Source organism: Sminthopsis crassicaudata, chromosome 5, assembly GCF_048593235.1.
Source record: "Sminthopsis crassicaudata isolate SCR6 chromosome 5, ASM4859323v1, whole genome shotgun sequence".
Classification (NCBI taxonomy): Eukaryota; Metazoa; Chordata; class Mammalia; order Dasyuromorphia; family Dasyuridae; genus Sminthopsis; species Sminthopsis crassicaudata.
The window spans coordinates 171423214-171435897 of record NC_133621.1 but is presented as its reverse complement, the minus strand read 5'-3'; the positions used below and the strand labels follow the sequence as shown (position 1 = coordinate 171435897).

Genomic DNA, 12684 nt, shown 5'->3' with positions numbered 1-12684 from the left:
TTAGGCTTGACTTCTGGCTGGTTTTCAAATTGCTGCCTTATTGAAACGTGGATACACTATGTCTGAATGGAGGCATTTGAAAATTTGGTCGGGACTTGAAATTAGTTTCACTGTTTGTAAATTTACTCTTAGACTAAAAGTTGGTATTTTCCTGTGGTACCTCGTCTGTGCCCTTCAGAGGTCCCTGACTCCAATTCTTTCAGGATCTAAAATATTTCATTGGTTCTAGGTGACTAGGAACTTGGAGGACAAATACCTTATCTTGAGTATCAACTTTTTATTAGCTATTTCTTATGCTGTTTACAGTACAAAGTACAGTACTTTAGGTAGGTAGGAAAAAAAACAAGTAAAATAAGGGTTGAATGCTTTTTCTATGGAAATTGACATCAAATTGTTTGTATAATTTAAGAATCTTGGGAGTTTCTTGGAGATTTGACAGATTAAGTAACTTGCAATTTACAAGACAACTAGGTGGCCCAGTGATTAGAGCACTGGGTCTGGAGCCAAGACCTAAATTTCCTTCAATTCAAATCTGACCTCAGACACTAGCTTTGTGATTCTAAGTCACTTTTATTTTTTGCCTCAGTTTCCTCACTTGTAAAATGAACTGGAGAAGAAAATAGCAAACTTTTCCAGCGTCTTTGCCAAGAAAATTAGTAAATAAGATCAATGAAGAGACAAGACATGACTAAACAAGTAATTCACAAACAGTACACATTGGGAATTTAACTGGGTCTTGTTTCCTTGCCAGCCTTATCTTTTATATAAAAAGGATCAGGTCTTTTTGTGTTCATCTTCTGTTACCATCCCTTGCTTCCACATTAAAAAAATCTCAAATTTGTTAGTGATTTCCACTTTGGGTTTTTGATATGCATACTTACCATATTCTTTTTCCTCTTTTTTTCCCCTCTTCAGAATTTCATTGTTGACAGCTTTCTTATTCCTCTTGGGACAACAACTTTGGAATGTGATCCTACTTAACCTTCCTCTGAACTCTTTGCTTTCCCAAAATCAAGGGTGCATGTAAACTGCTCTCAGCTTTTCTCTTCTCTGTCACAAATTCCATGATGGGGAGTGTTCACAAGCTTCCAAAATTCCAGTTATTTCTAACTCTACAGTTTCTCTTTGGGGGTGTCAATCAGATCCAGAATAAGTTCCCCATTATAACTGAGGTTATAATTATTGTCTTTCAGCTTTTGGGGAAATTGCAGAATCTGGCAGATAGGTGATTGAAATCCCTTGTGACTAATTGATTTGTTAGGCTTGTGGTCTGTTTACTGGATCCTTTTTGAGGATCTGTAATAGTCACTGACAATCATCTTCTGTTCTTGCTCTCCCCTTGTGGTTTTTCACCTAAATGTATACTTATCATCACCTCTTGCATGTTTATGCCTTTATGATATACAGTTTAACTTTATCCCCATCTCCTCATTGCTGTACTTTGCTTATTTCTTTTGAATAAGGGGCTATGGTATAGTCTTGAGTCTCCTCCCAAGTCTGAGTGGTATAACTAATTTTGAGTTGAATTATATAGTAAAGTGAGTAATATTCAAGTCTTCCCCACCCCCCAGAGTAGCAAATGCCTCATTATATTCCATTCTGGCTTCAGCCCTATTAAGCTTAAGATCTGAGATCACAGGAGGTAGTGATGGGTACCTTGTTGATCCAAGGCACCTTCATAGCTGTATGATCATAAGTAAGTCACTTAATTTCTGTTTTCCTCATTTATAAAGTGAAGGATACTTACTGATAGTACTCATCCAGTAGGAGAGTAAATTTATTATAACACCTGCTTTTTTGAGAATATAATCTTATTATAATAGGAGGACTGGAATCAGGTTGTCTCATTTTGCTGAGTTCAGATGTTGGCAGTATACCAGTTTCCTTATGTGTAAAATAAGTTGAAGGATATGATCCATCCAGTGTCTCTGCCAAGGAAACGCCAAATGGATCCCAATGAGTGGACATGACTGACCAACTATTATAAAAAAAAGGACTGTTTGAAGCTGTAGTTTTAGGGGAGCATTCCCATTCTTTGTGGTGTCTTGAAGGATAGCTGCCATAATATCACTCCCTCAAAAAGAAAGGTTTTTAGAAAACCTTGGGCCAACCAAATGGCACCCGGGATTAGAGCACCTGCTCTGGAGTCAGGAGGACCCAAGAATGCCTTGATGTACTGTATCCTATCAGTATTCTGCAAGCAAAGTACATATTGACAAAGGAGGAAATTTGGGATCAAGAGGAAAAGTGACTCAACAGGTTTTGATCTGGGTAATCTTCAGGTTCTCTCCAAGTCTAGAGGTTCTCCCCATGCCTAGCTTATGAAGAATAGAACTAGGGGTAAAATGGAAACCAAGCCTTCTGACTTACTACACCATAATTTGTGCTCTTACTACATCCCCTGCTGCTGTCAGACTCAATTCTGGGGTTGGATGATCTGCTCTAGGATATTTTGCTGCTTATGCATTTGATACCATGAAATCCAGCTGCTCAGCAATAACCTCTTCCATCACCTGCTTATTGCTACTTGGCTGTTCTTGCCTGGTGTTTGCTGCATTCCATTCTGATGAGGGCCAAGGCAGGAGACTTATCTGTTTCACATTTTCGATGGAGGTGATTACATAACTGTAAGGTGAAAGCTGGTAGGTTCTTCACTTAGCTTTCATTCTTGCCACTCCCTAGTGTTGAACTGTTTCTCCTGGTTTACCGTGGTCATGGTAAGAGAAAAGAGGTTGATCTGCATTGAGAAATCTGCTGCCTTTCCTGCTTGCTGTAGCATGGGGCCCTGTGTAAGCCCCAGATATCTCAGCCATTTACCTGGAAGGAAAGGTGACTAAATAGTCACCAGACCTAAATTCCCAGTGGGAGAAGGAAGAGGAATTGGGTGAGGGTGTAGAAAGAAGAGAGATTTCTTTGATACAACCTGTCATCAGTTCTGAGGTCACAGAAAATTAAAGGAGAAAGAGGGGTGGTAAAGAGGTCCATTTATTAAAGAATGATAAAGGGAAAATTTGAAGCAAGGGGGAGTTTTTGTTGATGTTAGCACTGGAGAGGGATATGGAAGATCCAGGAAATAACAGATCCCAGTTCCCCCCGTCTTGCTAGAAGGCAATACATGCTACAGATCAAATGAGTAAAGCGTTTAGCACAGTTCCTGGCACATAATTTGCATTACCATATCTGTATAGCTTAAAACTTTCCTCCAAAGAAGGAACAAGCCTATTCCTCTCAGATGGAAAACATATTTGTGGTCATGGAAAATTGCCTTGAGCATTAGCACTGATAAGGTGTCTAGGTCTGAAATCCAGTATTCTTTCCTTCTCCTGGAAGGTTTGAGTATCTGAGTATCTTATTTCAGGGATTAGTGAATAGTAGTAGAATCTGTCTCTGTTTTGATAATTCTCATGTGTGCTTATGTCTCTGTGCATGTCTTTAAATACCAGTTAAAGCCTTGCTGTTGTGTTTAGAACCAGGGCATGGGATTTCCAAGTCACTTCATTTTACTATATGCAGTTCTCCAGTTAACTAGTTACCAGTTATTCTTTGCCTATGTTTCAGGTGGGGAATTAGATTGAATGACTTGACCATAGCGGTACAATTAATCAATGACAGAAGTGGGACTCAACCCAAAGTTTAGTAGACCATCTTTTAACTCTACATCAGTGTTCCCTATGACTCCAGGATAAGAGGTCTGTGCTATGTAATTGCAACAGATGCTTGCTAATCAGCTCTTTCTCCAGTGACTCAGCTCCTGTGCTGCCCATTTGGCTAACCCTCTAAGTTCCTTAAACTAGGAAGTCCAAGAATAGCTAAGTGGGTGTTTGATCTTGATCTCAGCCTAGTAAAACAGAGGACAAGCACTGTTTGGATGCTCAGCTTAAATGAAAGGTTGCTCCTTTCCTTGACCCCGGAACAAAGTACCTGTTAGGTCTTAGTACAATCTTCCCCTCTCCCCTCCAATCCCTCAATTCTGGCACTTGGATGCTCTAGAACTGCATATTAAAGTCCCTGTCTAAATACATGACCGTCTGGATGAGTAGTAAAACGGAATAGTAAAGATCTTGGAAGAAGGAAGCTAAGCAGCCTGTGCTTCTTGGCAGCTGTGCCTTTTAACATGAATACATTTTTCATGTTACTAAGGCATAGCAGATAAGGTGAAATCTGCTCTTTTTGAGGATCGAGTTTCTCTGCCTTGGTTTGGGATCATTCTGGCTGCTTGCCTTTGCTTCCATAGAAAGCTAGCTGTGGAGAGAATTGGCCAGATGACAGGCTGATTTGTGGATCAGTTATTGGTGTGCATCTTTGCAAATTGTAACAGCTGTCATTTAGGTAATGCTGCAAAGTAAAGTAATTTAAAGTCTGCATAATTGATCTCATTTTGATTGACTTGAAAGATACTCGCTGCTTTGGATTGGTGGGATTCAGGTACCCAAACCTTGCAGTCTCTTGACTTCATTTGTTCACTTGCTAGCAAGAACCCTCAGTAGATCCAAGTGGGAAGAGTAGTAGGGCATGATGGGACTGAGAATAGAGATGGGAAGATTGGCGGTCTATCTTCTGATGGGATTAATGTTAGAATTTTGTAAACTCCCACCTAGGTGGTGAGAAAAATTATAAAAGATAATTAATTAAGCCATCTAGTTGGGATTGTAAAATGCATTTATTTGGCTGAATGCAGGGTTTCTGGTTTCTCTAGTTTTCCATTAGTTCTGAAGCTCCTTGAGGGCAGAAATGGTCCCTTGACTCCATGTATCCTTATTGCTTAGTAATGTATCTGGCACATGAGGTGCTTGATATTTGCTTGGCATAAAATTGGAGGAAAAAAAGCATTTCTTGTTGGTTTACTTAACCTTCCTCATTGTCCCTCTACCTCATTGAGGTCCTAATCTTCAGTTATCAATCACCAAGCATTAAACACCTATGGGGGGAAGTTTACCCCAATGGCCTGATTTGGTGCACTGAACATGAGAAGTTTTAAGGGATATAAGTTAGTCCTAAAATTTCTGCCTTTTCACCCCTTTATCTAATTCCATTAGATAATAAACTTCATTGACTCCAGAGACTTAAACTAATCCTTTGGAGTCAATGAAGTTTATTAAGTCTGGTCCTATCCTATATATTCACAATTGCCTTGGGATGGAGCAGTAAGGGGGGAAGATTGCTTTCAGGCAGGGAATTTTTTTTTTACCTCTAACCATGGAACATGAATGAATGAATATTGAATTGAATGAATGTTTATCTTCTGGAGCTGAGATTAGTCAGGAAGCTGAGATTAAATCTGTTTTTTGGGGCTGTCCTATATTTGACAAGAAGCTTTGGGTGTTATCTTGTTAGATTGTTATAGATCTCATTACTTGGGTTATTTGCCTGTTATATGCCAGACACTGGAAAGCTCAGGACACACACACACACACACACACACACAGTAAAGACAGTTGCTTTTTTTCAAGTTCATGGTCTTAATGGGCTAGTAGCTTTCCCACTGTCTAGTCTTTTCTCTTGGAGAGACAATGATTATCAGAGTAAATATAAATGATAGCTGGATAAGTCAAGCTGAGCACAGGTGTAGAACTGCAACTGTGCTGATTTGATGAGATACAGGTGTGGATTTATGGTCTTCTTCCTTTTTCCAGCCTGTGGACCTCAGCTGACCAATTCACCTACAGTGATTGTCATGGTTGGACTCCCAGCTAGGGGAAAGACGTACATGTCCAAGAAGTTGACACGCTACCTCAATTGGATTGGTGTGCCCACAAAAGGTAAGGCTTCTGCTGGTATGTTTTAACTTGGGGGGGTGGAGAGGTCCAAGCTGTTGGGCTTTATTGTTCAGTAGAGCCAACTGTGAGTTGGGATAGAGTCCTAGGTCCTTATTATCCCACCACTTAACTTTTTGGAAGTTTCCTCCATAAAGGGTGCATCATGTTGCTTTTTGTTTACCTCTTTTTATCTACCTCTCAGACTTAAGTGAGAATACATTCAAAACACTTTATATATATTCTCATTTAAGCTATATGGAAGTGTTTTGGAAATTTTCATTCATTTATTACCTGCTTTGTGCTGGGGAGGCCTTGCCCTCAAGGGAGCTCATTCTTGGGGGATCCAACCTTTCCACAGATAAGTATGTCTAAATTGAAGTAGGAGAGTATGCTCATAGCTAGGGGTGAGGGCCTGGGGCATGTTTATCTTAGAGATACCTGTTCTGTGACATCAAAGAATTTCCTGGAAGAGAGGCATTTGATCACACAACCAATACATGGCACAGATGTGCATTCAATGTACATCTCCTATTTCTTAGGCTCTTCCATGTCTATTCCAGATTTTTTTTTCCCTCTGGGGTTCTACCTCTCTTTATGGGTCCCTGGCTATGTGGCCATAGCTTTGCCATTTCCCATTTATTTACTCTGGGAAGTCTTTGAGGATAATTGGGCAATTAATCAACAAAGATTCTTTTAGACTCTTTGTACAGAGAAAAAAATGCTCTCTGAGTGCTTCTGTTCTGTCCGAAGAGACAATATGTACATAAGTAGGAATCTGCAAAATAAATATAAAATAATTTGGGGTATTAGTCTGGAAGGCTGGTATAGTGGCTGGAAGGATCAGGAAAGATTTCATGTGACTCTTAGGTGGGGTTTTGACAGAAAAATGTAAAAGAAATTCTAAGATAAGGAGAGTACATTCTTGGCCTGTGGGACAGCTGTCCTGAAGGCATGGACTAACCTTTTTTACTCTAATATACAATCTGGGCTGACTAGATAAAATGGTTGTAGGCATCTGGTTTGGAGGCCATCCTTCCACAGGAATGGATGGAGATTTAGGGGGAGTCTTTCAATTCAGTGTCTTTATCAAAAGCTCTTTCTTAGATCATTTGTAAAAAGTGGTACCCAGTCTCCTGTTGCATTGGAGCTCTCTCTGCCTTTTTATAGTTTTCAATGTTGGTGAGTACCGCAGGGAAGCAGTGAAGGAATTCAGTTCTTATAATTTCTTCCATCCTGACAATGAAGAGGCCATGAGAGTTCGGAAGTAAGTTTTGAAAAATATTTTTTTGACTTCTCCCACTTTCCCTTAGGGCAGTTCCTCCAACCATCCTCCTGGGCTGGGTCTTAGTATTTAATTTTAATCCTCCTTTGTTTAAGGGGATGGAGAGAATAAGGAATCCAGTAGGGAGGGGGAGGAGCAGGGCCCACAAAATTGAGATTACTCTCTTTGCATGTGAGTAATGTGGTGTTCCTTAAATCATGTAGAAACTCAACTTAGAGGTTATGTTTTATATTTGGAAAAATGAAGTTCCCCAGGCCAAGAGGCCTGCATTGTTTTTTTAATATTTATAATACTTTTATAATACTTTATATATTTTATAATTTTATAAATATCTTATACAAAATATTATTTGTGTATTTTTCTGCATTGCAGACAATGTGCCTTAGCTGCTTTGAGAGATGTCCAGTTGTATCTGAAAGAAGAAGGTGGTCAGATTGCAGTAAGTTAAGATTATTTACTTAAGTAATGTGATTTTAAGATCACATGCTTGGATGGGATCTCTCCAGGGTTTGAGGCCCAGACAGGTTTTGGGATGGAGCAGCAGGCAAGTAGTAGTTATGTACTACTTGTTGCTCAGCAAACAAGAGAAAATACTTATTTCCTTCCCCTTGATGTTGGCATTTGTACTTGCCATTTAAAGATGAGCAAAAGTTTGAAAGAATCCCCAATGAAGCTAATTCATCATTTCACCTGCTTCTATATTAGCCTTTTGTTTCCCAAGCATATTTGCTTTCAGAACTGTCTTTGTGCAGAAGAAATAAGTAGGTATTCTTTGTTGGATTCTTTCTCAGCTCAAATTCAGATTGGCTTTTGAATGAAAATATTTGAATTGTCTTGGGACATGAAGCTGCCAGCCAAAAGTTATTAGATTTTTGTCTAGTAAAGTTAGTATATATATTTAGTGAAATAACAAAGATAAAAAATTCAAATATACACACAGGTTTTTGATGCTACCAATACCACAAAAGAGAGAAGAGATATGATCCTTGAATTTGCAAAAGAAAATGACTTTAAGGTAAACCCCATACCTGGAAAGGGTTTTGGTATAGATCATGGAGTGAAAGCTGGGAGGCTCAATTAATTGTTGGGTTAGAGTAAATGGGAGTTTAATTTAATCTACCCATACCTACCATTTCTTCTGTGGAAATCTCCATCTTGTATGGGAGTTGGATGGAGAGAAGGGAAGGAATGAGTCTTTTAGAATCCTTAAACTTCCAGGTCCAACTGAAATACCACTTTCTATGGAATATTTTTCCTGATCAGTATGTTCAGGGACAGTTTTGTTCCTGTTTTGTATCTTTACCACACAATAAGTGCTTAATAATTGCTGATAACATCTGGATTGTTAGATTACATTCAGGTTTTTCCCCCCTTTTTCCCAGGTGTTTTTCATCGAGTCTGTTTGTGATGATCCTTCTGTAGTTGCCTCCAACATTATGGTAAGTGCTGAGAGGCAGGATTCTTTGGCTTGTTTCAGCCCGGCATACTTTGTCTGTATGTGTGTAGTCAATGTCTTAAAGGAGCCCTGGGGGAGAGGAGTGGTGCAAATAAGCAAGTCTCTGGGGCAGAATTCTGTAAGCTAGATGAAGTGGATTGAACCCTGGGGTTTGAGCCAGATGTTTTTGATCAGTTTTGATCTGATGATCGGAGACAGGAAGATAAGATTTCAAATCTGGCCTCACTTATCAGCTGGGCAAGTCACTTGACCCTGTCTGCCTCAGTTTCTTCATCTGTAAAATGAGCTGGAGAAGGAAATGGGCAAAACCATTCCAGTATCTTTATTGCCAAGAGTCCCCTACAGGACAACAGCAACAAATTAATACAATAGCCTTGAAAGAGCAAAAATGATATTTGCAATCAAAAACCCAGGTAACAGAAATATAAAAGTATATCCACGTTTTGTGAGACCGTCAAATTCAAGATCTACCTTTCAAGTAAAATCCATATGCTCTTCAAGTAGATCATATATAGTAAAACTCACACTTTCTACTTGGGTGTAATGTTACTCATCACTTTTGTTTTACAAAAGATAGGGGCCAGACATAATTCTTGATTGAATAGCTGGCTCTACCATTGCTGGGCACACCTTTTTCTACAACTTAAAAATTTTTTTCATTAAAGCTTTTTATTTTCAACATGCATTTGTAATTTTTCTACATTAACCTTTGCAAAACCTTGTGTTCCAAAAGTGTCCCTTTCTTTCTCCCACTTCCTCCCCTAAATGGCAAGTAATCCAATAATATGTTAAATCCAATAAATGTATACATATTTATACAGTTATCTTGCTGTACAAGAAAAATCAGATCAAAAAGGAAAAAAGAGAAAAAAGCAAATAACAAAAAGAGTGAAAATGATATTTTATGATTCCCCACTCAGTTCCCGCAATCCCCTCTCTGGGTGTAGATGGCTCTCTTCATCACAAGACCATTGGAACTGGCCTCAATCATCTCATTGTTAGAGTCTGAATCTTGTTGTGCAATTTCTTAAGGAGTTTCCTGGAGAATGTTGAATGACTTGTCTAGGGTCACGTAAGCCAAAATGTGTTGGAGGCAAAATCTAAACTGATCTACAATGCCTGGTACATTTTAGAGGATGAGTGGATGCTTTTTTATTGGCTAGACTGGTACATTTAGTATTAACAGCCATATATGGATATAGATAACATATATCCATAGTGCCCTTTGGCATCTGGGTGGTGCAATGCATATTGCCAGGCCTGTAATTCAGGAACTTGTCTCCCAAGTTCGAATCTGGCCCCAGACACTTAGCTGTGATCTTGGACAAGTCAACCTCTTTTGGCTTTAATTTCTTCATCTGTCAATGAGCTGGAGAAAGAAATGCAAAAAAAAGCCCCCTCCCCAAAAAGGGGGGACTGACTTAAACTTGAAGACAAAATGTCTGGAAAAACTGGTTCTCTTAATAGAAGTACCAAGAATTTGGAAAATGGGGAAATTTCTTTTACCTTCTTTTGCTTTCCTCTGAAGGCAGAATTTAAATAAACATCCTGGTCTTATTTTAGCTATTTAAATATTTTCATTTTTAAGTTTTTATCAGTAGTGTAGCTGAAAAATAGTGGGTGAGCTTTTTTTCTCCTTTGTTGCCCTTGTGAAAAACAGGAGGTAGGGAGATGAGCATGGGGGCTTAATGACCCGCAAACTAGGTATTCGTTGTCAGAATAATTGACAGTGAACACTAGGCTTTGATTCTGGGATGGAAGGAGGAAATAGGACTCAGGCCAGGGTCCCTGAATTGTCCCTTTTAGTAGCCCACATGTTAGTGCTGGGCACATAGTAGGCATTCATTCAATACATACTTGTTAAGTTAACTCAAGGGCCAAACTGGTGACTTAGTCATGGAGTTGGTAATGAAACATTAAATCTTCAGAGACCATCCGTACATGGTCATTACTGAATCTCTCTGGATGTTTTTTCCTTTAGTAAGGGCTGTGTGGAAGATGTGCTTTCCAGCCATCTGTCCCTCCTACCCTCACCCTTTTTATATTCAGCTTCTCACTCTACCCAAATTTTTTTCAACACTGGGTATTAGGATAATCTTTTTTATCTGAGGCCTTCTGCGCTTTCCCCTATTGAGAGCCCCAAATCCTGATTAATCTGAACAGAAAGCCTTTCTGTGTGACTCATCAGCTGCCTTTTTGTGTTGTTGCAGGAAGTTAAACTCTCGAGCCCTGATTATAAAGATTGCAGCTCAGCAGAAGCCGTGGAGGACTTCATGAAAAGAATTAATTGCTATCAAGCCACCTACCAACCTCTTGACCCAGATAACTATGATAGGTAACCCAAGCAAATTGCCATTCTCCCTGAAATGGCTTTATTTTGATATTTACTTCTGTGTGCCAAGTAAAGATTCTTAAAAAAAAGTCCTGTTATGGAATTATGGGATTATGCTATTTCTAATATCTTAAGAGTATATCCTATAATTTCCTTAATTTTACTTGTTTTACACCGTTTTCTTGAAAGTCAAATATAAGTAAATGAGCATCCCAGATAAAGCAGAATCAGTCCCAGGTGATACTATTTCCTGGTCCCTTGTTCTTGAAGTTTTATTTTCCCAAAAATCTATTTGGCATAAATGACTTTTGTCTAGCTTATTTCAGTGCTGCCTCTATATGACATGAAATTTGATCTCTATTTGGTATTATCCTGGTAACAAAGTGGCTCCATTCTGCTTTCCCATATTTAATATATTTTATTATATATGAATATAATTTCTGTATCCCCAGCACCTAATACAGGGCTTGGCCTATTTTTGTTGCTCAGTAGTCTGGCAAACCCAAATGGGATTTTCTTGGCAAAGATGTAATTTGCCATTTCCTTCTCCGGCTCATTTGACAGATGGGATTTGAAGTAACTTGACCTACAGTCTCACAACTGTCTGAGGCCAGATTTAAACTGAGTCTTCCTGACACCCCTCCCCCCCCGCCCCTGTCTCTGTATCCACTGTGACACCTAAACATTTAAGAAATGTTATTGATTCTCTTTTAATTGTAACCACCCTGGTTTTGGGTCTCACACATAGGATGTTGTCTTCTGCCTTTTCTTTGGCCCTGCCCCAGGCCTGGAGGGCACTCCTTTTTCACTTCTACCAGGAGTCCAGTTTCCTCCAAGCTCAGCTCAGGAGCCACCTTCCACACTGGCCTTTCCTGATTTCCCCCAACAGCTACATTTGTCTTGCCATTAAAATGACCTCTATAGTCCACCTTCTACAGATTCTGAATGCTTTATTGTTCATAGCTTTGGATGTTTATTGTTCAAAGCTTTGTTTTCCTTACATTTTAAATTTGATATATTAGTGTTAATGCTAACATTGCATAGTTGTATTTTGCCATATGACCTTTTTTTAAAAAAAAATGATACATTTAGCTCCTAGTTGTTTCCCTGCCTTTGGGGGAAAAACCCTACCTCACATAACAGGTATAGACCCACCAAACATTCACACATTTAAAGGACTTTTTACAGGAGATATTGATGCATAAAATCTGTTTTGGGGTTTCTGTACAGGAATCTGTCACTGATCAAGGTGCTTGATGTTGGCCGCCGATTCCTGGTAAACAGAGTCCAAGATTATATCCAGAGCAGAATAGTTTATTACCTGATGAACATCCATGTCCAGCCCCGGACCATCTATTTATGTCGCCATGGGGAGAGCGAGTACAACATCTTAGGGAGGATTGGTGGAGACTCTGGCTTGTCTATCCGGGGGAAGAAGGTAGGAGCAAAGATCAGAGTGGTCTTACATTTCCATTAAGGGAGCTAATCATAGTTTAAGGGGGTAGGTGGAATGCTGAGTTTTCTTATACTGTTATATGAGATATGGGGAAGAAATGGATAAAGTATGCTAGGGCACTGGTCATATGTTTAACCATATGATGAGGGCAGCTGTGGGATAGTAGACTATGAAAGGAAAATGTGATTCCCAAGAGTCTGCAAAGGAATGCTTTACTACAGCATCCAAACTCTGTCTTTGATAAAATTTCAGTTCTCCGTTACCTTGTGCAAGTTTCTTGAGGAGCAGAATTTGAAAGACCTTAAAGTGTGGACCAGTCAACTTAAAAGGACCATCCAGACAGCAGAAGCCCTCAAACTACCTTATGAACAGTGGAAGGCCCTCAATGAAATTGATGCTGTA

At 39.3% G+C, this 12684-nt stretch overlaps 1 protein-coding gene across 6 annotated transcripts in view; it reads left to right on the top strand.

Moving 5' to 3' along the window:
- Positions 1-12684, top strand: part of PFKFB3 (6-phosphofructo-2-kinase/fructose-2,6-biphosphatase 3) — a 99287-nt gene that overhangs the window by 75442 nt on the left and 11161 nt on the right. For all 6 annotated transcript variants that reach the window (XM_074268754.1, XM_074268757.1, XM_074268758.1 and 3 more), the window contains exons 2-9: positions 5634-5759; positions 6924-7020; positions 7411-7477; positions 7979-8053; positions 8421-8477; positions 10705-10829; positions 12057-12264; positions 12535-12681. In XM_074268754.1, the coding sequence (XP_074124855.1) occupies positions 5634-5759; positions 6924-7020; positions 7411-7477; positions 7979-8053; positions 8421-8477; positions 10705-10829; positions 12057-12264; positions 12535-12681 (902 nt within the window). The remainder of the gene's footprint in view (positions 1-5633; positions 5760-6923; positions 7021-7410; positions 7478-7978; positions 8054-8420; positions 8478-10704; positions 10830-12056; positions 12265-12534; positions 12682-12684) is intronic.